Consider the following 24,672-nt stretch of genomic DNA (forward strand, 5'->3'; position numbering starts at 1 on the left):
ATAGAAAAAGTTAACACACACTTAATATCTACCTGATATAATTCTACAATATCTACAATTACAAATAATGACGTTTAAGGGGAAATCAAGATGGATTAAATTCTGTGTGATTTGGAAATTGTGCAAAAGCAAAATAAATCTACACTACTTAGTGACACAAATACTGAAAAAAGGCATATTCTGATTTAAGAATAATACAACAAATGTAAATAATCATAAATAATGAAAAATCTTTGAAATTCTATAAACCTATACCCTGTTTTAGTGCTTTTCATGTCTTCAACTTTAGAAAATTCTCTACACTCCAAAAAAAGTGAAAAATAATGTCCAATTAGTTGCTGAAAAGTGAACACAAGGTTTTCATGATAAAAAATAATGTTTACATTCAGGTATGTATTTTAACTATACTGAATATCCAAGTATATAAGTGCAAACCATAGGCACACTTTAAGAAATAGTTTGACATTTTCAGAAATTCGATAACTCTCTTTCTTGCAGAGAGTTAGATGAAAAGATCGGTTATCCCATATATGCGCATTAAAGCTATTCTAAACTAGATCAAGTTACATTTCTGAAAATATGTATTTCCACAAAACGCAGAGAACTACTGAGAACTACAAATAGTAATTAGGGAAACTAACAAACTCTCTAATCAAAGTTTTTATATTAATAACGGATCAAATTCAAATACTTGTTGTTTTGTTTTCAGTGGAAAAACTCTGAAACTAACTGTACCTGACCTGCTCAGCACCAAACACAATAACGACAAGCTGGTGAAGACAGTGGAACATTTAGCAGCATTTAGCATTTAGCTAGCTACACGGTGGGAACCTGCTGGAAGTATTTCTTGGTGAACGACAGTCAGACACGGTGACTTCCAGTGTTGCCTGATATGACTGACACCTAGCCGTCCAATCACAGCCTCAAACCTGTACAACTGCCATAAAAGTATAGTATAGTAACTTAGTAGCCATTTTTTTTTCTGTTTTGGTCATTTTTACATTTCTGTTTGTGTATTAGTTAAACAAGATGTGACATTTTAATTAGTGAGCTAAGCTAATCCTAGTACATTAATGCGCAGACAGGAGAGTGTTATACCATCTAACTCTATGCAAAAAGCAAATGTTACTCCCAAAATGTCAAACTTATCCATCAATGATATTTTTGTGAACATCTACTGACCGGCTTCCACAAAGACAAAAAAAAAAAAGAAAAAAAGAAGAATTCAGAATTAAACATTTAAGTGAACTTCTTGATGTTGCGGAGTTTCAGGTAGGCGATGATGAGGAATATGACGGACATGACAGTCAAAGCCACGTGGTTCTCCCACAGTCCCCAGGGGGTGTACTCTATTCCCAGGTAGTCCAGGTACTGCTCTCCTGTACATCTGAAACAGGGAATGTCCCACTTACACATGGCCTATCATTGTTTAAGATGTATTTATTGTTTGTAAAGTCAACTGGAATTATACTGGTGATTGTAAAAATGTTAACTTTTAACGTGAGGCAGCTAGATTGGAAATGTCTTAATTAACTTAAGTAACACACAGCCAGAGAATATACTGTATGAAGTCTACTCACGTCACAGCTGCGCTCACACTGCAGTTGGTCATTAATACCGACATGTTGGCGTTTCTGTTCACAACCTCCTCACAGAACTTCAAACCCACAAACTCGTTGATCTTCAAGGCCTGGACACAGACAGCACAGTCAATGAATGCAGAGCAGAACAAAGTAAATATCTGCTAGAGATATTACTCCAGTTAGTAGAGTTATCAGTTATCAGCCCTGGCACCAGTGGTATCAGCAGAAAACCACAGCTGCGTCTGGAGGAGCCGCCTGAGCGTCTCAACACCTGTAAGATTAAATGCAGTAGCTGTGGCACAGTGACCTAGCGCCTCACACTGACCTTTCACCCTGAGTCAGTCGCTCATTAGGCGGACAAGAGAGAATTCCCTCACAAAGCTGCATCATTTAGTCATGGATACTGTAGATTATCGAACAGGACTACTGGACACTGGCACAGGGGCCTGAGGGGTAGGACAGCCCCTGGACCAGAGCCCCTGCATGAAGTGACAGTGACTTAATATTCATCTCAGTTAAAAGACAGTACCCTCACAATGACTTGATTTAGTAATAACATATTAATATGAGTCTGATAGAGCAGTTGGACCAATCTATTGACTGATATTATGGCAGATATACTTGCTTTAGTTTTGGTGTATATAAATAAATAAATGACAAAATAAATGTCTGAGGTAATTTACAAACAGATTTTCCACCATCTGGCAGATTTATTTTTGAATTGTAAAATGTCTCACTTAGTACATTTCTTGGTTAAAAATAAGTAAATACATTTTAAAAAACAAATTATAAAAAAGTATAACATTAATTAACGACAGACATATAAAGTAATTAACATTAGTTTGACAAAACTACTATTCTATACTATAATGAAGAATAAACTTTCATGCTCTCTCGATATCGATATTGGCCACAACAATCCATTATTGATCAGGCTCTGGTGTGTGATTTCAAACTTTGTATCTTTTAAATGACCCTCTTGGCCACATGCTGAGTTTACCTGGTGACGACATAATGAAGAATCATCAAAGCTGCAAGTACCTTTCTCTGGAGCTGTCAATAAACTGTATACAGTAGTTCTTATTACTAGTTTTTACTGAAATTCCTTTCTTAAATTTTGACTTACTGCGAGACCATAGCGAGGAATACTGAAGTACTTCAGCCAAGCCAGCCAATCTGTGATGCTGGGTAGGTTCACCAGGAGACCTGAGAAAATCTGAAAACACAACACAAACTCAAGTTACGGGACTTTTTTCACAGCAGACATGTTGATATGTCACTGCAGGACAAGCACAGATGTTTCTAACAACATTATTTATAGTTCACTGGCACAGCTCATTAACATTATTAGTCACACCTGTGTGATGTTTTGACACCTTCATCAGAAAAATTATTTTAGATTACCCTTTTTCATGTGTCACATGCATCTGCATAATGTTGCTGCTAAAATGTTAAACCATATTTTTATGTGTTCTTATGGTTTTTGAAGAGGTATTGTGTTTGGACATACAGTGGGGTCCAAAAGTCTGAGAGTCTCAGATTTTATAAGTGCAGATCATTACAGTGCATGGATAATTCAAACTGGTGGGTTACTCATTACAAAAACTGTTCAAATCCACAGAATTTTATTTTCATTCTAGTGGAGATCCAAATTAAAAAAATCCAAATATACCAAGCTTGAATTCTGGAAAAAAGTGAAATGATCCACAAATCATCTAGAATGATTCAATTTGATGAAAAAAATCTTTCACTATATGATGTAAACATCATGTGGCCTCAATGAAGAGTTGGAGCAAATCATATGCATATCTTTTGTTATTCTGTGCTGCTGCGTCTCTCACCATCATGAAGACAAAGGTGATGGTCATGAAGATGTTGGCCAGAGCCACGACGCTCTGGTCAGCTGAGATGGCCATGGTCATGGCTGTGGCTGTGTAGGCCACCAGAGTCACTGTCAGCGTGAAGATGAAGAAAGCTGCTACTGTGGATTTGAGCCCTGATACACACACACACACACACACACACACACACACACACACACACACACACACACACACACACACACACACACACACACACACACACACACACACACACACACACACACACACACACACACACACACACACACACACACACACGATTATCAAACAATAAATACTGAGCTGACATCTGAGTTTAGAATTAGTATTTAATCTAATACTCAAGACTTAAAGCTGAAGCATTCCACAAATCAATGATAGACCTGTCAGTCTTACCGATCATGAAATAGACAATGCAGCTGAAGATAACAGAGGTGATGGTGCGCAGAGCGACATCAGACAGGATCTTTGAGAGGAAGTAGACAGACACTCTGTAGTAGCCACTGATGTACTCATGCCTGTCAAAACAGAGTACAAGGAGAAATCAAATACTGACCGTGACACATAACTCTGCACAGCTGTGCACGTGGATGTCATTGTTAGCTTGATGAGTCCTTTACATCTTTATAGATATTTTGTTTACTCTCTGAGTGCATATATCCTCTGCTGAAGCATTTGACAATTGTCTTAGTCTGTTTATATTGTTTGTATTTATTGTTGTAACAAGGCCTCTCTTCTCTTTATCTCTGTGAGACTTCACCTGGTTGAATGAAGGAAAATGACATGAATGACAGATTACATACACAAACAGTTTCCTCTCAATGATGAAGAGCTCAGCTGCAGACACAGTGCTGAAACACTGGTTGGTGGTGATGAAGAAGAGGGCGCCCATCCTGTAAGAAACAACAAAACGAAATCTGGTCAGTAAGTCTCTCGAGGGCTCAACACAATTTTATATTTTATCTTTATCCCATAACCCACATGTACAGTCAGTTCAGTTACAAATACAATAGTTACAGAAAGAGAGGACACTCATCTCAAAAACAAGACCAGTCCTCTGAGGGAATACAGAGCAAATCACAACAAATGGGAACAAAGTGCCTTTACATAAGCACTGGTATCAGGTATTTGAATTATCCTGGGTGTGTGTTGTGCATGTAAGCATCATATCCTGGTTCGGAAAAATGGATAAAGCCTTAATTATTCCAGTTTTGAAAAACATAGATATGCTACCTGGAGTGGTATGTGGTGAGTTTTTCCTGATTTTATTCAAAGGTCTAAGAACAGAGCGGAGATTGTAAATCCCCCTAAGGCTAATTTGTGATTTGTTTTTTTGTTGTTATTTATGGGCATTTGTTGCTATTAATCCGGTAGCTACAATGAGAGAAAGACAGGAACCACAGGGAGAGAGAGAGAGGGGACGCCACGCAGCAAAGGGTAAAGGGTCAGACTTGAACACAGCCCGCTGTGGTTAGGACTAAGCTTGGTGGTACGCACTCTACCAGGTGAGCAACAGGGACAGCCCCCCAATTTCTGATTTGTGATATTAAGCTAAGTAAATAAAACTGGCTTGTACCTCATAGGTAGCCTGTATTTAAAAATATAGTGAAAGTGCATTTCCTCTAAAATGGCCAGATATTATTCTCTAGTTGTACGTAGTCTTGTTTTCTTCCACTGTACCTACATTTGGGGACCAATAGGAACCAGGAAGTTGTTTGTTGCTACCTGATTCATACAACTATTGTACTATAAAGTGTTACCAAAGTCACCAATGCACATAGCCTGCATGTCGAAGCACCCAGAGGAAACTCCACACAGACAGTCCAAGACTAGCCAGTGGATTAAACCCAGGACCCGGACTTCTTCAAGTAAGGGTTAGTGACGAAGAGGAGCTGGGGATCAAACTGGCGGTGGACTGTGTCTCTGGGGGCAATTGTGGCTTTTGTTTAATGTCTTTTGAAGTGTGGGTTATTTCCTGTATTTGTTTCCTTTCTCTTTTCTCTTACTGCTGTTTGCACTTTCTCATATGTAATTGCTTTCTCCTGTACACGTCCGTTCTTGTTGTCCTGGTTGCATTTTAACATGTGGAACAGTAAAGCACATTGAGTTTAGTTGTAAGGAAATGTGCTACATCAATGAAATCACTACGCTTGTCCTCGCTTTATATTCTGAGGCAGCGTCAAATACAAAGAGGTGATCATGAAGGGAGAGGGAGCAGCGATAAACTCAGTCGCTGTGCAGATTATGGTACTACATGTGTTATGGTCCATGTGTAACAAAACAGACTTCAAAGTTAACTGACTCCACTGTGGCCCTAATAGCTGACACCCAATGAAATGGAGGGAGGGGTGAATAACTTGAGACGTTTAAGCCGCGTACACTGGTGTCTGCCACACTGCCTATGCATTGACCATGAATTTAATGACATTAGGTCCTTCTATTCCACTGAACCATGCACAGAAAGAAAAGAGAGAGAGACCATTGAGGTTTCTATTGTGCTTCATTGGGCTTGTGAGTACCAGGTTGTGCCCAATATAAAATATGGTAAGAGGATTAACTATGCAGGAATTGCTCCACTTTTCACACTTTTCTATCAAAAGTTGTCGAGGACTTGAAAACCTGGGCATTAATTAAGAAACGTGTCATATTAATCAATGTGCCCATCCTGTATGGCCACATAATAATCTATTAATCCACATCAATGATCAATAGCTTTTATGTTTTCTAAGAGTTAATACCTTCTAGATACTGTAAAGGCCTAAAGCAGTTTTTTTTTTAAAATATTGCCACAAACAGAAAGTTGCGGTGTTGGTGTAATGTTTTTATAATACAAACAAAATCCACATTATTCTCAGTTTACAACAGGCATACATGTGAGTGAATCGCACAGAGCTACTTTAAGCACCAGACAGGACAAAACAGTAAAATACAAAAAAAAAAAAAAAACAACTTCTTACTATAATATGCTTTTCAACTGACACAGGGACAACAAAAACACACCCAAGAAAAACACAACATTACCATTTACTCAGAAATGCAGTTTTAATGTTGATAATGATGTAATGTAATGTGTATAAAATATTAGGATGGGTCTCACCTGTTTTGGATACCACTCTGATCATCTTTGACTCTGAAGAAAATGGCTCCTACGATGAGGGCGAGAAAAATGTTGACTCCCAGCTGCACAGACAAAAAATAAGACATTTAGACAAAAGAAAGCTATGATGAAAATTTATACGGCCCTGTTTGTAAAATATATATTAACACTCAATGGAGTCATAAATTTAACAGGGCAATGTAAGAACAAATGTATGGTCTGACCAATTGCTTTCCATCTCCATTAAGACCTTCATACAACACTCATTGAAATGAACTTTATTGTGACACAGTTCGTGGTCTTCATAAGGGTGATCATGCAACACTTCATAAAGAACATCTGAATAAGTATAAAAATGTGACCTTCTGTGTCATCTCACAACAGGTAAATGTAGTTTTGACAGTAAGTCTGCTTTCTCTGCTCGACTGCAAAAAGGTGAAGTTGTGTCAGAAATAAATGCCAGACAACTGCTCTGAGACTTAGATTATGAAGAAACTCACTTGATCAAAGGTTTCGTGTTTTTGAAACATTTACCTCTGAGGCTATTTGGAAGAAAAGGGCAAATGTTGGTGAGTGTGACGGGATTAACTGAGCCATCAGTGCAGTCATTGAGTCATTCAATTCTGCTGAATGTGGACTGGTATGAGCTCTTTTTGAAGAATGAAAATCAAACTTAAGCAATATTCTCACTGACAGAGGAGCCAGTGTTTTTAGGGATCAGGGGTCAAGTGGACACCCTGCTCCTCCTCCAGACAGACCTATCCGAGACAACAACCAGACCTGCTGGTGGGGGCAAGATGACAGAAAAAAAGTGAGAGAAGTGAAAGCAACACAAGTTTTAATCCCAACAATTTACAGATTATGACAGGACTAAGCGGTTCCCAGGGTGAAGGGATAAGCTAATAAGGTTGAGCCTTTTTCACCTCATTCCCCTCAGCCCCTCATGTGAAAGCGGGGCAGTGAATGGATAGGTCATGACGCCATCATGTGATGAGTCCTGGAGCAGGGCCAAGGGGCTTTGGCCAGATATGATATCAGTTAAGATCCTGGCCCAAAGAGGCAAGAGTGGGGTCACAACAGTCACCAAAGCCGATTATGGCGCCCACGCCACCTAGAGTCCCCCTTGAAGGATTATTTTGACTTATTTAGGGCCAATTATCTGTTAATAATTCTTAAAGTGAGGAGACTTCTGACAGCATTTTGCCGCCATGGGGTGACTAATGAGAGCATTAAGTGGTGACCCCTCTATGCATCCTGTTCATGAGGATATTGGTTATTTACTGCAAGTTTCACTCTTTAGAGTGTTTGAACAAAGTGAAGGTGATAGCGGTACAACATCATGTTTAAATGGAGACTTGAGATATTGTGAAAATGAGGACTTGGGACCCAACTTGTATGCGTCTGTCTTGAGACAAAAAGGCAAAAGCTGAGACTTAATAAATATTGAAAAATACAGTGCTGTGCGTACTTTTTGAAGCTACAGCCAGCAGCCGGTTATCTTAGCACAAATGCTCTAATATGTTCATTAAGAGTTTTGAAGAAACTCTAAGGTACTGGAATGGCTAGTGATTGGAGAAGATATTGTAACTTGGGTAACACATTAATATTAACACAACTGATTCAACTGATTCTTTCAATCAAGGTGACGCAGGCTAATTAAGTGTTAACAAATTTTTAAGATGAGTATCTATCATTATTCCAAGATATGTTAACCCCGTTTTTTTAATAAAGAATATTGACCTAACTAATAGAAGAAGGGCCAAAACCAAACTTAGCCAAGACCCTGAACAGAAAAGGCTTCAAGAGACAAGCTAAGCAGGTAGGTTTTTTTTTAAATTTTGGCACAGCCAGGTTAGCTGTTTCCCAATGTTTCACTTATGCTAAACTAAGCTAATCAGGTGCTTGATTCAGCTGTTAGTGTATTTACTTTAATACTTTCCTGCCTTCATATCAAGCACATGGACTATATTCATTCCTGCAGCCGTGAAAATAATTAAACCTAATTAACTTTATTGACGTGCTAGTTTCTGCTTTAGTTTTACTTTTTCTGCTTAAGTCTCGAAGATCTGAGACTTGACTTGGAGCAGAAGACTTAAAAAAGGGCTTTGTCCTCTGTGGCTGGACACTGTGCAGGTGGTTTGAAGTTTATGATGAGTTCTGTGTTTTAAGTGAGTAATGGGGATGTTTACCTGGGCAACAGATGTTTGTGGGTTTAACATGAGGTTCTGGAAGGTTCTTTGTAGCACCCAACGTAGCTGGTGGAAGAAGGAGCTGTTGTAGGTGATGGTGCGGGATTTTGGACGTGAGATACACTCCTTATCCTGGACGATGCGGTCCAGCTCGGCTCGTGTGTCGCCGGAATAGCTGCAGTTCCTGTACTCCTCTATCAGCCGCTCCTCGATGCTCTGCCTAGAGCTGCTGAGCTCCTCAAAGTCCAAATCTAGCCATGCAATCAGGAGGAGAATGATGTTAATAAGGGAAATACTCAATACTACAACAGATGCTGATAATCACATTAAGCATTGGATTGAAGAATTTAAGTTGTGGACTTTTGAACCTCAAATGGAAGAAAATTGTTTTCTGACAAGAGAGCCTGATGAAGCACATGTGAAATGTGTTACATGCTCTTTCACTTGCAGAAAACGTTAAAATAACATAATAAATGATAATAAAATAAAATCATCATTGCCAATTGACTAATTTGTTAATTGTTTCTAAACCCTTGTCTGCATAGAATAATATCCCTTGGGAATACTTGATAAAAACTAAATTATCTGTTTTTGCTTGCAAAATCATCAAGTAAGATTTGCAAGTTAAAGCACACATTATTTGTGCCAAAAATTAACAAGTTTACAAATTCATCTTATTGTGAAGGCAGAAGATATTAAATCTTGATTATAGTAATGATGGCTTTGTTTAACGATGGCGTTACCTTCAGAGCCGTGCACTTTGGTGATGGTTGTGCCAGTGAAGTCTCCATTAATAACATCCAGGAAGAAGTCAGCTGGGTTGTTGTGGGGCTCACAGGGATAGCCTGAAGCACACATCACAAAGATCCATGTTAAATATCGATAAATGCCCAGTGTTGTATAGATAGTGGCTATAGACTGTATATAAGATAGCAACATAGCTTTTTTTTGTCTGCTATTTACCCATATAAGAATATATATTTGCACAATCATCTATATACTGTATATTCCCTAATTAAACTTAACATTAAAAACATAAGGAAGAGTTTAAAGATGTGGTAATAATCAGTTTCAACAGAGCAGTCACCAATGTTAGCAAAGTAGTCCAAAGCATTTGGCGCTGGTCCATGGTACACCATTTTGCCACTAACCAGCAAGGTTAGCGTGTCAAACAGTCTGTAGATTGAGTAGCGAGGTTGGTGGATAGACATGATTATGGTTCTTCCATGACTGGCCATTCTGAAAACACATACAGTAAAAGTGAGATGTAAATATATTGCCAGTAAATACAATAAAGCTGCATTCTAATTCGACAGGAATTTGTTGAATCAAATGGAGTCAAAAATGACCATTTTGAGTTTCAGAGCTAATTACAATAATAATAATAATGATAATGATAATGATGACGATAATAATAATTCTTAGTGTTGTACAGACACATCTAGACCCTTCCATTAACATAAAAAGTACAGGATGCACAGCTGTGACTTGGCGTGGTACAAAGGAGGATCCAATCCAATATTGGTTGGGCTCTAGTTAGCAGGAGTGAAATATGGAGTGAGGCCAATCAGATGGCTGCTGTTCTGTGGGTTAGACTCTTATTTAGGTGGCATCCTGTGTGTTTAATGTGGTCTATGTAGCTTTGTGGCATGGATGTAGTTGAAGAATCTGAATACAATCCGTGTTGAAATCAAAGAAATAACAAACAACTGACAAACTTCTCCTAAGTTTTTCATTACCTTTTCAGCAACAGTAAGACAGAGTTGGCAGTGCTAGCATCCAGCCCTGTGGTTGGTTCATCCAGGAAGAGAACTGAGGGATCAATAATCAGCTCCATCCCGATGTTTGTCCTCTTCCTCTCTCCTCCTGAGATTCCCCGGGTCATCTGTGTGCCGACCTAAGGAAAACACCAATATAAGAACAACACAAAAGGGATCAGTCAGTCTGTCCTGACTCTCTCTTACTGTCTTGAAGCTTGACTCAGACCACTAGGTACGGGGTTAGATGACTAATTGAGGCATGTTGGACCTTGGAGTCAGCCACTTTTGTGAGACCCAGTTCTTTGATTAGGTGATTGACTCGAGCCTCCTTCTCACTCTGAGGCACAGAGCTGGGGAGCCGCAGAGCTGCAGAAAAACGCAGATTCTCCCTCACAGTCAGGGTGCCCATGACCACATCTTCCTAGGAGGGAGACAAGAGCTCGAGGTCAAACGTCAGACACATTGAAGATCATTTCTTTGGCAGATTTCTATTGTCCTGCTCTCCTGTGTTTTTCTGAAAATTTACATTTCCGCAGACCTGTAAAGCAGAGAACTATTGATCTAATAGTTTTTAGTTACTACTACCAAACAGCAGACAAAGTTAGAGACTAGCTGGTGAAAATAGTGGAGCATTTAGCAGCTAAGGAGACAGATATTTTCCTCAGGAGCAGGTGGAAACAAAACCATAGAGCTAATATCCGACTTAAATTTGTCAGGTGGGCGCAAACAAAACTCGAAGTGAAAGCTAATGTTGCTCCATGTCTGCTGGATGTGTAATTATGCCACTGTTTGCTCACAAGTTCAGATGATAACATGTCAGTGTTGTGTTTACAGCTTTTTTACACTACCCCCCCAAGTGGCTGAAAAATCAGTTGATGCAAGTTTAAGTAACTGAAAATAATTCAAATGCACCTGAACCACATAACCAGAGAGGCATTTGAAGTTTGGAGGCTGTGGTGCTCCATCAATGAGTACTTCTCCTGAGAGTCCTGAAGGATCCTTCCTCGCAGCCAGAATATCCAAGAATCTTTGAAAAAACAAAACAAGACAACGTTTAACATATCTACAGTAAATACAGACTATTTTGATTTTTTTTTTTTTTTTATTGGATATCGGTGCAATACTCACGAAGATTTTCCACTTCCAGTAGGTCCAAGAATAGCGTTCAGGCCAGGTCTCATTATACCACTGCAAGACAATAACACATAACTGTATATAACCAGTTTAACATTGATAAATGAATTTTAAGGCAAATACTGGGGCATATTCAAATGGTCTGCATTCATTTCTAAGGTGTATAGTCTAAGATTTTCACTGGTATCAGTTTTACAATACAAAAATGAAGAGAGTGAAACAAAGTGGATTAATACGGTTCTTGATTATGTGATGATCATTTTCCTCATAGCACTTTTTTCTAAATTCATTTTCCTCCCTCCTCCTAAATAGAGTGATGTTTGCAAAAGGATTTTTGCAGTTGTTACAGATATAATGAACATTTGTTTAAAGCTGCAGACAAAAAAAAACTCTGTAAAACCATTGAAAAGAATTCAAGAGCAAATCCTTTGACTTCAGAACAGTTACACAAAAGCACCAGGAAGAGTCGGCGATATAAAATGGAATTAAAAGACTGAATAAAAGCCTGGCAGTGGATCACGTGACGGTGTTTAATTCGTTTCCCTGGCAGACTGCTCTTTAGTGCATCAGAGAGATTATATGCAGGAAACCATGCTTAATATCATATAATTAACACTGAGGTGGGAAAAGGCCCAAAAACTTGTGTGAAATGATTCATTCTTCCATGGGAAATGTCAGCTGTGTTTAATACCATCAGAAAGAAACTAATGTAAGAGTCTATTCACTATTGTCCTGCTTTAGATAAAGATACAGTGAGTCATATTGAATTGACATGAAGAACCACTTTTTCACTGTAACATTGTCACCTCAAATTAAGAGAATCAAAAATGTCCACATTCATAAAATATTTTCTCTTGCCGTCTGAGAAAGGTTCAAATAAATTAGCAAAAATCTGAAATATCATTATCTTTAACAATTTAATAGATTTTCTACTGAATGTTTTGAGTAAATGAATAGAGAAAACAATAATTGAGAGTAAGAGTAATGAAGGACTGCATAAGGAGGAAGATACAACTGAAAAAGACACAAAAGGAAGACAAACAAACAGATGCAGAGGGTGTACAAGTTTTACAACTGACTTGAGGTCCACCAGTATCTCCTTGGGACTGGTTTTCCTTTTGCAGAAGAAGCCACTCTTCAGCTGCACTTTGTACTGGATGTTGTGGAAGCTCACAGTGGATCCGCAGGGCTGCTTGTTCTGGTCCGTGGCTGTGATGACCTTTGACCTGGCCATCCCGTTGGTGCCGATATCTTCGATCATTGCAATGTTGATGTGATTGGCTCTCTCCATTATCCTCTGCGGCAATCACCCTGTCAAATGACAGAGTGAAGACTACATCCATTTAAATCCCTGAATATTAATACACTCTTATAAAATTAAACATCAAACTTACAGGAAAAACAAGCAGAGGTGCTATTTCTATGTGTAGTAATAAAGTAATAAAACAACAATACAAAAATACTATGTTAGTCCTGCTAAGAAAAAGTACAGAATTATTGTCAAATAAATATAGTTAATAAAGTATTTGTTATTTAGAATAAATATCATCCAGAAGTGATCTTGCTATTATTATACAGGTATACAACATCATTAGACTGTTAATACTGATGCATCAATGTATAAGTAACAGTTTATTGTTGTGGCCGTTTGAGGTGGAGCTAGTTTTAACACACCTGAGACTTAAGACCTACAAAGGCTCTGAAGATAAATGGGAAGTTGTCAGATGAGTATTTGGAGATGATTTTTTTTTTTTTTTTTTTACTTTTCCCTAATCTTTGTTTTTCTTATGTGAAATATTGTAGACTGTGACCTCTGTGGGACTCAAACTGTTATTTAAATGAAACCATTCTTCGGAGGGTAAATGTTTCTTCTTGGTAAAACTGAGCGCATATGTCTATGAGCTAACAACTCACAAACATGAAACATAACAAGGTTTTTATAAGCTTGTCATTTGTTTTTTTTTTAATCTTCGTCTGAAAAGTAACTAGAAAGTACAACTGTTAGACAAATGTAGTGGAGTACACAGTACAATATTTCCCTCTGAAATACAGAAGCATGAAATGGATTTATCGAAGTAAAGTACAAGTACCTCAAAACTGTATGTGGTACAGTGCCTGGTAAAAGTTACTTCCCACCTCGTGTGTGGCTATGGTTTAAATTGACTGAAAGCTGTGATTCATAGGGATCTGGGTGGATTACAGTACGACTTCAGCTAAGAAAAATTCCAGGGGGAAACCCTTCATCTACAACATGTGATGGGGGAGTGAACCACACCAGGGCTATGCACAGCTGGTAATGGCTTAAACTTCATTAGGAAAATAATGCAGCAACAGGTTTGAGTCTCTTAAATGTCAATTTAAACATTATTGTTAAAAAATTCCAGATGTATAAGTCGGCAATTTACCTTATGCAAATAATAATTAAATAACCATATTCAAATATTATTATCATCTACATCAGAAAAATTAGTTTCATCCTCTGAGGAAATGTCATATTTTTGTGCCAACAGCTTTAATTTCGTCAATGTACTAAAAAAGGACAAACCAGTAAAGAAAAACCTGCCAGCCATCTCCATATACTACCAACAGCGTTATACTGGTGTTTAACACAAACAGTGTGACTAGATAACAAGACAAAGTGGGCGAACTGGGCTTTGATAAAAAGAACTAAAAAGCGATGAAAGTATATTTCTGTGAGGAACTCACTGTGTTTTGAGGTTATAAGTTTAAATACACTTTGAAATAGAAAACCTAGATCACTTATGACTTCATAAATGAAAACATGCATAAATAAATAACTACAATAAATAAAAATACCTAGATCACTGATCGACAATAGGATGATGCTGTTTTATATATTTCTTCTCCTTGTTGAGTAACAATTTTCATGCAACTTACATGACACTGAGGTTTTGTCTTTGACATTTCAGAGGATGTAGAAATTTTAGCAACTTGTTAACATGTGTAATTTCAAATTTTGTTTTACCAGTACATTTCAAATTCTAGGGCCTCAGAGCCATTGTCATATTCTCTTGTATTTGCTGGAGTAACCATCACTGAAAAAAAAAATCGTATTCGAAAACCTAAATTTAAAGATTATCACCAACACACTCACCATCAACTGTGTTTCAAGGTGGCTCCTTTCTTTGCTTCAAATGTGCGTTTTTAAACATAATGGGTGGCCTACTTACCAAAACAGACCAAGCTCTTATCTTCCTGTCTAACTTTTTTTTATTCTGGCTAGAGCACTATTGTCACAGTAGTTAATTTAGGTCGTGGAGGATTCAAAGCAATAAGAAACGGCGTTACAATTTTCGGTAAAGCAGGGGCACCATTTTTAATTAGGCAGACAAGTAGCCGACTGCGCACACATGCTCATGATCCGTTGCAGGGCAAAAATTAAAATATAATTCACGCATTGTCACAATTATCACTAACAAGTTGTTGCAAAGTGATAAAAGGTTTTGTTAGAGACTTACCGAGCTGTGAGAGTGTGGGAAGGCTGCTGGTACAGAGTCCTGCTGCCGCTGCAGACTGACGGAGTGCAGAGACTGGGCAGGCCGACTGACATCAGCTGCTGACTGCAGGGACCGGTGCCTCACACTGAACTGGGGTCCCACCAAACTCCACGTGGGTTTAATCCTTTATTTACCACTCAAGTAGACATGACGGATTTCAATCGAGGCCGTCTATTTCTGTCTTCTCACACAACATCATCGTCTTCAGTTCATTTCTGTTCAGTATGAAGAGCTACAGTATTAGCAGGTGAAACTTGCAACAGTTGCACAATTTATCACAGTGGAAATTCATTTATCATGATTTTTTTTTTTTGTCTGGATTACATTGTAGTACAACAGCTGTAATGGAATATTATATGAGTTTTAGAAATTTTGCTAACTTATTTTCCTAGTGAAAAGTGACAAAAAAAGTTCACAGTTAAGAAAAGTAGCCATTCCCTTTTTCTGCAATAAATGTTGTCTAGCAACGCAAAAGGTTGGGCTTTTCAGATACATGGCGATTGGAGGGATGAGACCATAGACATCTATGTTTATGGATGCAACATGAAGAAATACACTCCTTTAAAGAAAACAGGGCTAGTTGTGATTGTTTTGCGTCATTTCTGCATTGGTTTCACAAACACAAAAACAAACAAACAAACAACAACAAAAAATAGTACAATGTATGAACATTTTTTGGTGTGTAGTTTTTAATTGAAGTGTCACAAGCCATTTAGATCAAAAATACAGTACTAACAGTGTTTTTGAAACTCACATTTAGGTCCCGGATACAGGTCCACGACTACATTGATTATATTTGAAAGGCAGTGAAACAAAATACAGTAAATAGATATTGAACACACTGAAAGATAACTTCAACAGACAAAGGAGGCTTGTAAAGAGGACGTGTTAAGCATAAAGACAAAGTCCTTATAATAATTCAGTATGTGAATGAGGGGGGGGGGAGTATTTACAAAACATTTATAAATGGTGTTTGAAGAAAAACTGATAGCTACACATTTGCAATTCTCATAGTTAGAACAAGTATGTCGATAACGGTGGTTGCGTTTGTCTAGCTTTAACAACCACAAAACAAAACAGTGAACAAAAACTGTAGTCAATCTAATGGTTTAAGTCTGCCTTGCACTGGAAGTGAACATACTCACCTTAGATCAGCCAGGACAACTTATACAGCTTAATTACTCTTATACCCTACAGGGTTTGATTGTTTTAGTCATGGAGGGCATTTAAGCAAACATTCACATTGTCATACATGGCTCTTAGCTGAACAGTTCTTTAGTGTTGCATTAAGTGTGCTTTGCTCTTTATGAGTGACATTTTTAAGTGGTAAAAATGTTGAATTACAGATTGCAACTGAGGTACAATTAAAAGTAATGTATCCTTACACAATACAAGCAGCATGTGCATTTCAGATATTCTGATATGAGAAATTTAGCCAAGATATTAAGTAAATGTAACAGAGAACTATCAGTTTTCCAGGTATACATAAATAGAATTATTTACAAAACATAAACTGTACATTTCGGTACCCTGAACACCTCATAGTGCCCCAACATGACCTGTTTCAAATCAGTACAGATAATAACACTTATACAAGCCTGAGCAATGTTTACATTGCAAGAAACATGAATATCTTATTTTCATGAATGTCAGCTTCAGCCACTGAAATGCTATTTCTACAAATAGCAACAACAACTCCATTCACACAGCCCACTAGTGCACCACATTAGTGAACATTCAGGGTTTTTGTTCATTTCTCCAAAAACATCACAATTGTGCAAATGGGCATCAATGTTTTTCAATGATGCTTAAATGAGTATTACAAGTCCAAAGAAAACAATGAGTGTAGAACCTTGTTTGTGGGGAAGTCCTTAGAAATGGAGATACATTGAGAAGAGCAATAGTTTAAGCATTTTCAAAGCTTAAACTGTGAATATTTCTGTACAGTTTAATGTAGATGCTTTGACCCAAGAGACAGAAAGGAAGCTCCAAAATTGATAGTCATTAAGTCCTATTCAGACTTATTATATTCCAGTTGCTTCAGAAGTTGTGAGCTTTTACATGTATGTACATTTAAGTACATTTTGTATTCTCATACAAGGGTTCAATGAATTCCAATTGACTTAAAAAAAAAATGAATGCAGTTCAATTAGTGTATTTCCCGACTCTCTTCTGCACATGTAGTCCCACTGTTAACACTGAGAAATGATCCAGAAGTAAAGACTGAAGACTTAAAACAATTGTTAAAATCCAAATGCAATGTTGTCAAAATGCAACTAAAGTTAACCTTGAAAATAATGTGCAAACTTGGGCATTATGAACAGCTAAATAGATAAAAATGTATCTGAATGGCAGACAGTCAGGAATATTAGTCTTAAAATCTTAGCTAATATAGAGCAGCTAACATATCTGCTAAGTGACGACTTGTGATCATGAATTCCTGTCTGCCATTCAAACATTTCTCAACATTTAGCACCTATAGGGTCATTGGCTTGCTAGTAGATAAAACCTTGTATAAAGAGGATGTTTTCAATTTAGTGCACTTCATGAATTCCCCACCTCTTACTTCTCAGAGGACAGTATGGTGCTGCTATAAATAACATGTTGTAAGCCTTAGGTATTATTGTTTGGGCAAATCACACTCTTTATAAAGTTTCCTCAAGGGCACCGATTGTATTGCACACATTAAATAGGTCCACAGACCACACAGTTTCATCTGACATCCTGCTGACTACGCCCAGCGACCACTGGACACAAAACTTCTGCTGAAGGAGAAACTTGTGTCCGAACTCTTGTGCTTTCCCCAAGCACCAAAGGGCACCACAATAATTGTGCTGTTGTCTTCTGAGCCATACTGAAGAGCCTAAGAGAGAAGAAAACCATAACAACATAACATAACCATCTTGTCTTAGACTTATGATGACAACAACAACCTAACCTAATGCTTCAGGGCCATAATGCATAGATGTCCACGTAGATGTTTTTCTACATTTATGATGGCTTACATCCAAGTGATGATACACTGGAACCACCCAGGTTTTGGCAGGTGTAGCGAATAGTTTTACGCCTTGCAATACATACAGTATTCACATGTTCACACAACATCCTATCCATCCATCAAAGGTAAAATTTAAAAAAAAATCTTTGCCAACAAATCCCCATGAAAGGACAAAAATCAGAAATGCTCCGTCAGCAGTTTGTCTTCCCTACCGAGTCTTTGACACTCGGCCACAAGTTCATTGCTTCCTACCGAAAAAGTGAATCTTTAAAAACAGGTCACAAATAAACTAAGACTAAATGATTCCCAAATCTTGGTCATGTAGAGTTTAGTAAAACACCACTCAAACATTAGTAAATGGTACATTTGCTGAGGATTATTTTGAGCCCCAGATTTGGTGTTTATGTCGCAGGACTATGTCTGCGGGACTGTACTGGACACAGGAAAAAAGAATAACCTGGTAATTCAGAACAGGAGAAGAACTCTGACCAGCCAAGACAAAATAAGGAGCTTGCATCAAAAAGAAAGGCTACTTCTGTTGAATGGTTATGGTTTAGGTATTTTTCATACCTAAACCATAACATGGACCAGAATACTGCACTTTGAAAATTATGAATAAAAAAAAATCCCCTCTATAAACAATAAACAACAATAAATCCACAGCCACTAAAATTACAATCCTCTCCTACTTTGTGTATAGTGGAGACTTACACTATAGACGAATTAAAAGCCAAGTACCTGGTCAGATATTCTCTGAGCTGCCTCTTTGGGGTCGTGGCACTGGTTGATGACATTGCAGATTTCCTGGCTATTCATAATGAAGTTAATGCCATCTGTGGTCAGCGCCAGGAACGCGTCATGGACATGGTGCAACTGAAGGGAGAAAGGGAGGTAATATTTACCTACATTTGAAAACAGTTTTTCCCAAAGTACCATTACAGTAGTTTAAAAGAGAACATTTTAAGAAAGTAGACAACAGTTTAAAAGTAAAATTGGGTCGATACAAATGGTTGTAAGAAAAAAAACAAAAACAAACATAATTATACAATGTCTTTGTGGACATATTTACAGATTGAGGTAGGTGTGAAAATGTGCCTGTATCCAGGTGTGCAATTTTCATTTAAAACTATTCACTTGATCACATTAAAATGGATTAAAATGGATGTCAAACATGCACAGAAATGGCAACAGATACAGGTGAGCATTGTAAGCATCACAATTAAAAAGGTAAAAAAAATATGTACTGGCTCATATCCGAAAACTAGAGGACGAAGGCCAGAGTGTTTGCTAAATACATTACAAGTCTGTGTTGTCATTGTGCTTTTGTACATCCAGTATTAACATTTAAACACCCAGTAGACAATTGCGAAATATTTGCCTGAAGCTGGGACAAACTCCAAATTTCTTTTTGTAAACCTACCGATATTCTCTTGGTCTCAGGCTCAGCAATGACCCCCATGTTCTTCAGGTCAAAGTCTCCAATGCTGCGTGTCATCGCCAACCTGCCGTTGACATTTGGCTGTCCCAAACTGTTCCAGGTAATAAAACCCCCACTCTTCTTAATCCTTGATGCCAGTGGAGAGGGAGAGAGGAACACAAGCACTGACTACGATAATAAAAAATACAGTTAACAGAAGTAACAATATCGTCTTAGAGTAATTATTGCCAATAAACCACCATCAGCGCTTGTAACAACTTTTAAATGTGTTTTGAAGCTGTAAGTCTCCTTTGTCTTAACCGACAACATCTATGTACCTCTCTTTCTCGTCTTTCCTCTCAGGAGTGTGGTCGACAGTGAGTTTAAGGGCCTTGCCCTTGCGGCACAGCATGGCTCGGCTGTCTCCCACACTGCCCACCACCAACTCAAAGCTGTCCCTCAGCAGGGCCACAGTGGCGGTGGTTCCTGCATTCATCCCGGGTACTACAGAGACATAAAAGGAAACATCAGAGGTGGAAGGAGCCATAAAGGTCCACACAGAAAGTCACTGTTCACATTGTTCACAGCAATCACATGGTGTATCTCACACTCTCACATCCACACACTAACACATGAAGACATGGGTGGGAAGTCATATAGTAGACTTACAGCAAACTAGAGATTACACAGTAAACAATAGAGGAGGCAGTCACACATGCAGGTCGAACTGTTTCAGCACAGAGTTGAGGTCCAGAGCAAATGTTACAGCAGAGTTAGTTTAAGCCTAAAGATCTAAAATAGTAAATGTAAACAACTGACACAACACTTCTCAGTGTCCAGTATTGGGATTGATTTTCAAAAAGCAAGACAAGAACTCATCTAAAAAAGTACACTACTATCCTGATATCTATTGAAAAGCATATTTTGCTTTTCTTCTATGTTTTGCATGTATTTATCTAGAGTTACAAAATTTGAAAAATTCATCACTAATCTGCCATAAGGGAAAGCGATATCAACTGTGATTTTTTTGATGCTTGGTAATGGTAATTTGTAACAATTCTTATTAATGCAGGCAAACAGTAAGACGTTATTACAACATTGAACTCAGCAATATGCTACCTGCCACTTTTATGACTGGCAAAGACTGTTTGAGCGGTGGACATACACTCAATGACCACTTCATTAAGTACACTTGTACAATCTATTGCAATTGAAACAAAACAGCTCTGCCACAAATTCTATCATTTTGAGTTTTCATTGACATTGTTGGACATGTATGAATAATTGATATGTTTATTACTGAGGTCATGCTTAAATGTGGTGTTGTACTGGATTACATTACACTGAGAGGCGTTTCTATTTTTCATCCTCCCTATGTACATATACTATAATGCCATCCAGTACAACACATTACTAACTGAAGTCAATGGAAAAACCATATACAGCTATTGAGTCAACACCTCTCTGACAGTGTCAACAAGAACTCAACATTATAGTCATCATAGAAGTAAACTAGATGACAGAGCAGTTGTATTGGATTGCATCAGTGGCCACTAAGTGCAAGTCTATACATAAACACTAAATTTTAGTTCCTTAAGAGGTGATAAATTTGATAGAACAGAATCAAATGTAATTAAGTGGATTTATCTGCTGACATCTGAATTACACCTCTCTCTCTCTCCAAAGAAATAAGTGAGATAACTTACTGGAGACTTAAAGATACGCATTTTTTTTTTGTTGCCTAATTTGCATATTAAACATGCTGCATCTCATGGACTAAATCTGTCACTGACAACATACATATCATACAACTTGTCAAACTGAAGCACTGTCTCACACGAAGCTTTGCATACACTTGGTGAGAGAAGAAAAGGAAGAGAGGAAGAGAGAGAGAGAGTGAGAGAGAGAGAGAGAGAGAGAGAGAGAGAGGAGTGAGAGAAAGATAGGGAACCTTCCAGTAGTCCAGGATTTAGGACCCGCTGGACTCTCCTTCAATATCTAGCCTCTCGTCATCCACATTGGTGCCAAGGGCCTCCAGCTCTTAGCTGGGTCAGCAGCTGCCGTAGATAACATGCACACACACACACAGGCATATTGGGACATTTCACACAGCGTGGCCGATGTATGGCCACATTACAGGTATACTAGCTTTTATATCAACAGATTACCTTAATCAGACATAATTCTGTTTGAGAAAAGTTGATATGACTAGGGAAAAATGTAGACCACATGATTTACTAAGATATTGTTTTGCATTCATTTGTTCCAGCGATACTCATATTACCTCAATATCATTTTCAATGCCCATGCTAAACAATATAATTTGCAGATTGATAAAATATCAACAGATGGGTGACAATTAAAGGAAAAAACAACATTAATCGTCTTTGTAAGATGTTTGGTCACCACTAGCCTTGTTGGTATAGACTCCACATGTCTCTCAGCCTCGACTGAAAGATGTAGACACCATTCTATCAAAGGCCATTCCTTAATTTAGGGTTTCTGATGGTGGTGGAGAGTGTTGTTTAACACACCAAAATCCCCACAGATGATTAACTGGGTTGAGATCTGGTGACTATAAAGACCATAGAACGTGATTAAGATAATTTTCTTACTCATTAAAACCCTATCAGTGACCCCTCGTGCCCTCTATGTTAAAATCCTCATCTGTTGTGTTTATTCACACATGTATTCAGGTATTTCCTTTAATTTGTCGCCTTTCTGTATGTAAAGATGCAGTACTGGAAGCAGTCAAGCAGTAGTGTTTGCTCTACTTGTAGCTGGTTTATTGTTCATCAGTTACTAAGTAACTTTGGGTTAAATGACAGACCTCTAACCAAAAGTGCTCAGGTTATGTCAGTTGGGAAATCCAAGGCTTCAAAGCCTAAGTAGGATAAGTGAATAAGGTTTTGAAGAGAGAAGAAAAAAGTGTCATTACATATGTGTTCAAGTGTGTATATACAGTATATACATACACAGTATGTCTATGTACATGTAACATGAAAGAACCTACCATTTGGTAAGAAGTGCAAGTGCTTTGCAAGAGCTTTGTCTACTTCAAGGAAGGCCTTCATTAAAACTAATTCCAGATTGGACTCCTCTGCCACAAGGTTCCTGAAACAACAACCAAATGACGATACTGATCAGTGTATCAACTACAATATAGACTTCTTTGTCGTAACAGATCAGATTCAAATTGTTAATCAGTCAACTGATTTCCTGTAATACTGGTAAAGATATGTGATCATAGCATATTCAATGACTTCCTTACTTGATGAATTTCTCCATATTTTTTTCACAGAAGTCAGCTGCTTCTAGTCCGCCATGTCCATCAAAAACAGCAAAATAGAGGATGTTGTCAGTCATTTGGGAGACCTGGAAGCGATCTTCGTTCTCCTTGCGTTGACCAATGAGTGAGGCACAGCCCACCTTCGATAAGCTGACTTTGGGAATGGGCTTGCCGTAGCGAATGCTGGGGGGCAGCAGGATGGGCTCATCAATACGATTGTCCCAAATGCCAAATGAATCCCAAGTGGTGGGCTGGCCACTGCTGTCTGCATCAAAGCGTGTGTTGCTGTGTCGCTGTTCTGAAGGGCTGTAAATTTGTCTCCGAAAGACTGTGAACTGGAGGTGGCTGTCCTGCTGCAATGGGAGTGGGGCTAGGGCCATCTGAAAAAGACCACTGCGACCCACATAAGGACCACTGCACCTTGCCAGGCGCGTGAAACAGGCTGCTGACATCACCCTGACAGCACAAACACTGAAGAAGGCCTGGATGCACAGGAAGCGGGGTGTCCCTACACAGAAGAAAAACTGTTAAGTTACATTTTAATGAACAAAACTTTTTTTTCTTCCCCAGGATGGACCTACAGTACCATAATGTCTAAAATGTTGCAGCTGCTGCCATCGACTTTGTGTTATTTGGCTAAAGGTGTCTTCAAACTAATCATTACACAAATGCGTTGGATTCTTGTCTTCTCAAAGCAGACGAACACGGGTTAATATGATGTTATGCCTTTACTTTATTACAAAAGGTGTATAGAGCAGTGATTAAGTCATGAAGGTATTGGAGAGGTCAAGAAATTAATACACAGTACTTTATGATAAGTCTGTAGTACAGTAGAAACTGTTATGTACATACACACACACACACATATATATATATATATATGTATATAAAATGAGTCAGTAAAGGTTTTGATAATCAATTAAATATTCCTTATCAAGCAAAAAATGCCATGTATTCACTGGTTCCAACCTCTCTAAAATTAGGATTTGACGTTCATCTTAGTCACTACATATATTCATTACATATAGCAGTAAGTTTACATCAAGATGCACTTTTCATGTCAAGATCAAAATTTAGGTTCCCCGAATGATGCAACTCTCGACGGTCACTAAGATAGCTGCTTACGCTAACAACGACACAGTTTCTCGGTAACATACATATGCTTCGTACCCGCGTTTCAATTGAAGTACTTCAGATATCCTAAATAACATATAGTTATTTCAGTTATGAAAAAACAACGTTAAGCTAGCGTTAATGGCTTTTCGTTCCGGCTGCGTTAGCATTAACTAGCTAGCTACGTAACGATAACAGTCGTTAGCTAAATAGCGAGCTAGGTGGCTACCACTGGCTAGAAATTCACGATTTCTCCAATATCCCCGAGATCGTTCCTTTTACCTTACAATGACGTGTAACTTAAAAACCATACCTTAGATCTTTTATGTGTATTAGTACGCTTTAATCCTCTGCTGGTTTCTTGAAAATCAATCGCTAATAGCTGAATGAAAACAGCAGCCTTAGTAGCGTCTCAGTGTGTTGATTCCTCAGTGTTATCAAACAAGGCCTGTGATGTGATCGCACCAATCGGCGTGCTTGAAACGTATACGCCTCCTTGACGCCCCATGTACCATGCAGATGATTGGTCGACGAAGCGATCAATGACAGTTGGTAGCACTAATCATAAATCGGCTACTTTGGCTCCCGCAGCCAATCATAGAAGCATTGGATGTTGACGTAGCCTGTAGCCAGGAGTGATGAAAATACTCAGATGATGGAAGTAGCAAGTTGGCAGATATTTTCATTAGTCCTTTACAGTAACTGGAACAGC

The 24,672-nt window shown here is 38.3% G+C and overlaps 2 protein-coding genes across 4 annotated transcripts; both read right to left on the minus strand.

Moving 5' to 3' along the window:
* Positions 1-509: 509 nt before the first annotated feature.
* On the minus strand, positions 510-15,712 carry abcg2d (ATP-binding cassette, sub-family G (WHITE), member 2d). 3 transcript variants are annotated; one of them, XM_056370013.1, is made up of 16 exons: positions 15,105-15,712; positions 12,705-12,936; positions 11,620-11,679; positions 11,404-11,518; positions 10,760-10,912; positions 10,471-10,628; positions 9,819-9,970; positions 9,475-9,576; positions 8,732-8,982; positions 6,543-6,625; positions 4,249-4,338; positions 3,842-3,963; positions 3,425-3,579; positions 2,710-2,799; positions 1,581-1,690; positions 510-1,387 (listed from the first exon to the last, which is right to left on the minus strand). In XM_056370013.1, the coding sequence occupies exons 2-16, from the start codon at positions 12,914-12,916 to the stop codon at positions 1,240-1,242; spliced, it is 2,001 nt and encodes a 666-aa protein (XP_056225988.1). In that variant the 5' UTR covers positions 12,917-12,936; positions 15,105-15,712; the 3' UTR covers positions 510-1,239. The 3 variants fall into 3 exon arrangements, with proteins under 3 accessions (XP_056225988.1, XP_056225989.1, XP_056225986.1); XM_056370014.1 differs by having other exon boundaries at positions 12,705-12,958; XM_056370011.1 differs by lacking the exon at positions 15,105-15,712 and having other exon boundaries at positions 12,705-14,457.
* A 96-nt stretch (positions 15,713-15,808) lies between these two features.
* On the minus strand, positions 15,809-24,409 carry ppm1kb (protein phosphatase, Mg2+/Mn2+ dependent 1Kb). Its single transcript, XM_056370015.1, has 7 exons — positions 24,274-24,409; positions 22,830-23,355; positions 22,572-22,672; positions 19,897-20,062; positions 19,562-19,706; positions 18,880-19,014; positions 15,809-18,006 (listed from the first exon to the last, which is right to left on the minus strand). The coding sequence occupies exons 2-7, from the start codon at positions 23,297-23,299 to the stop codon at positions 17,875-17,877; spliced, it is 1,149 nt and encodes a 382-aa protein (XP_056225990.1). The 5' UTR covers positions 23,300-23,355; positions 24,274-24,409; the 3' UTR covers positions 15,809-17,874.
* Between the last annotated feature and the right edge of the window lie 263 nt (positions 24,410-24,672).

Source organism: Seriola aureovittata, chromosome 3 (assembly GCF_021018895.1).
Source record: "Seriola aureovittata isolate HTS-2021-v1 ecotype China chromosome 3, ASM2101889v1, whole genome shotgun sequence".
Lineage (NCBI taxonomy): Eukaryota > Metazoa > Chordata > Actinopteri > Carangiformes > Carangidae > Seriola > Seriola aureovittata.

Bases quoted from the DNA above. Each gene is read 5' to 3' on its own strand.
- ppm1kb (XM_056370015.1), bottom strand. From the start codon at position 23,299: ATGTCAGCAGCCTGTTTCACGCGCCTGGCAAGGTGCAGTGGTCCTTAT. The intron at 22,673-22,829 runs GTAAGGAAGTCA...TTGTTGTTTCAG, and splicing joins AATATGGAGAAATTCATCAA to GAACCTTGTGGCAGAGGAGT. The intron at 20,063-22,571 runs GTAGGTTCTTTC...ATGTCTCTGTAG, and splicing joins CTTGCACTTCTTACCAAATG to TACCCGGGATGAATGCAGGA.
- abcg2d (XM_056370013.1), bottom strand. From the start codon at position 12,916: ATGGAGAGAGCCAATCACATCAACATTGCAATGATCGAAGATATCGGC. The intron at 4,339-6,542 runs GTGAGACCCATC...TGTTTCTTACAG, and splicing joins CAGAGTGGTATCCAAAACAG to GATGGGCGCCCTCTTCTTCA. The intron at 3,964-4,248 runs GTATGTAATCTG...CTGTTTTGACAG, and splicing joins ATTGAGAGGAAACTGTTTGT to GCATGAGTACATCAGTGGCT.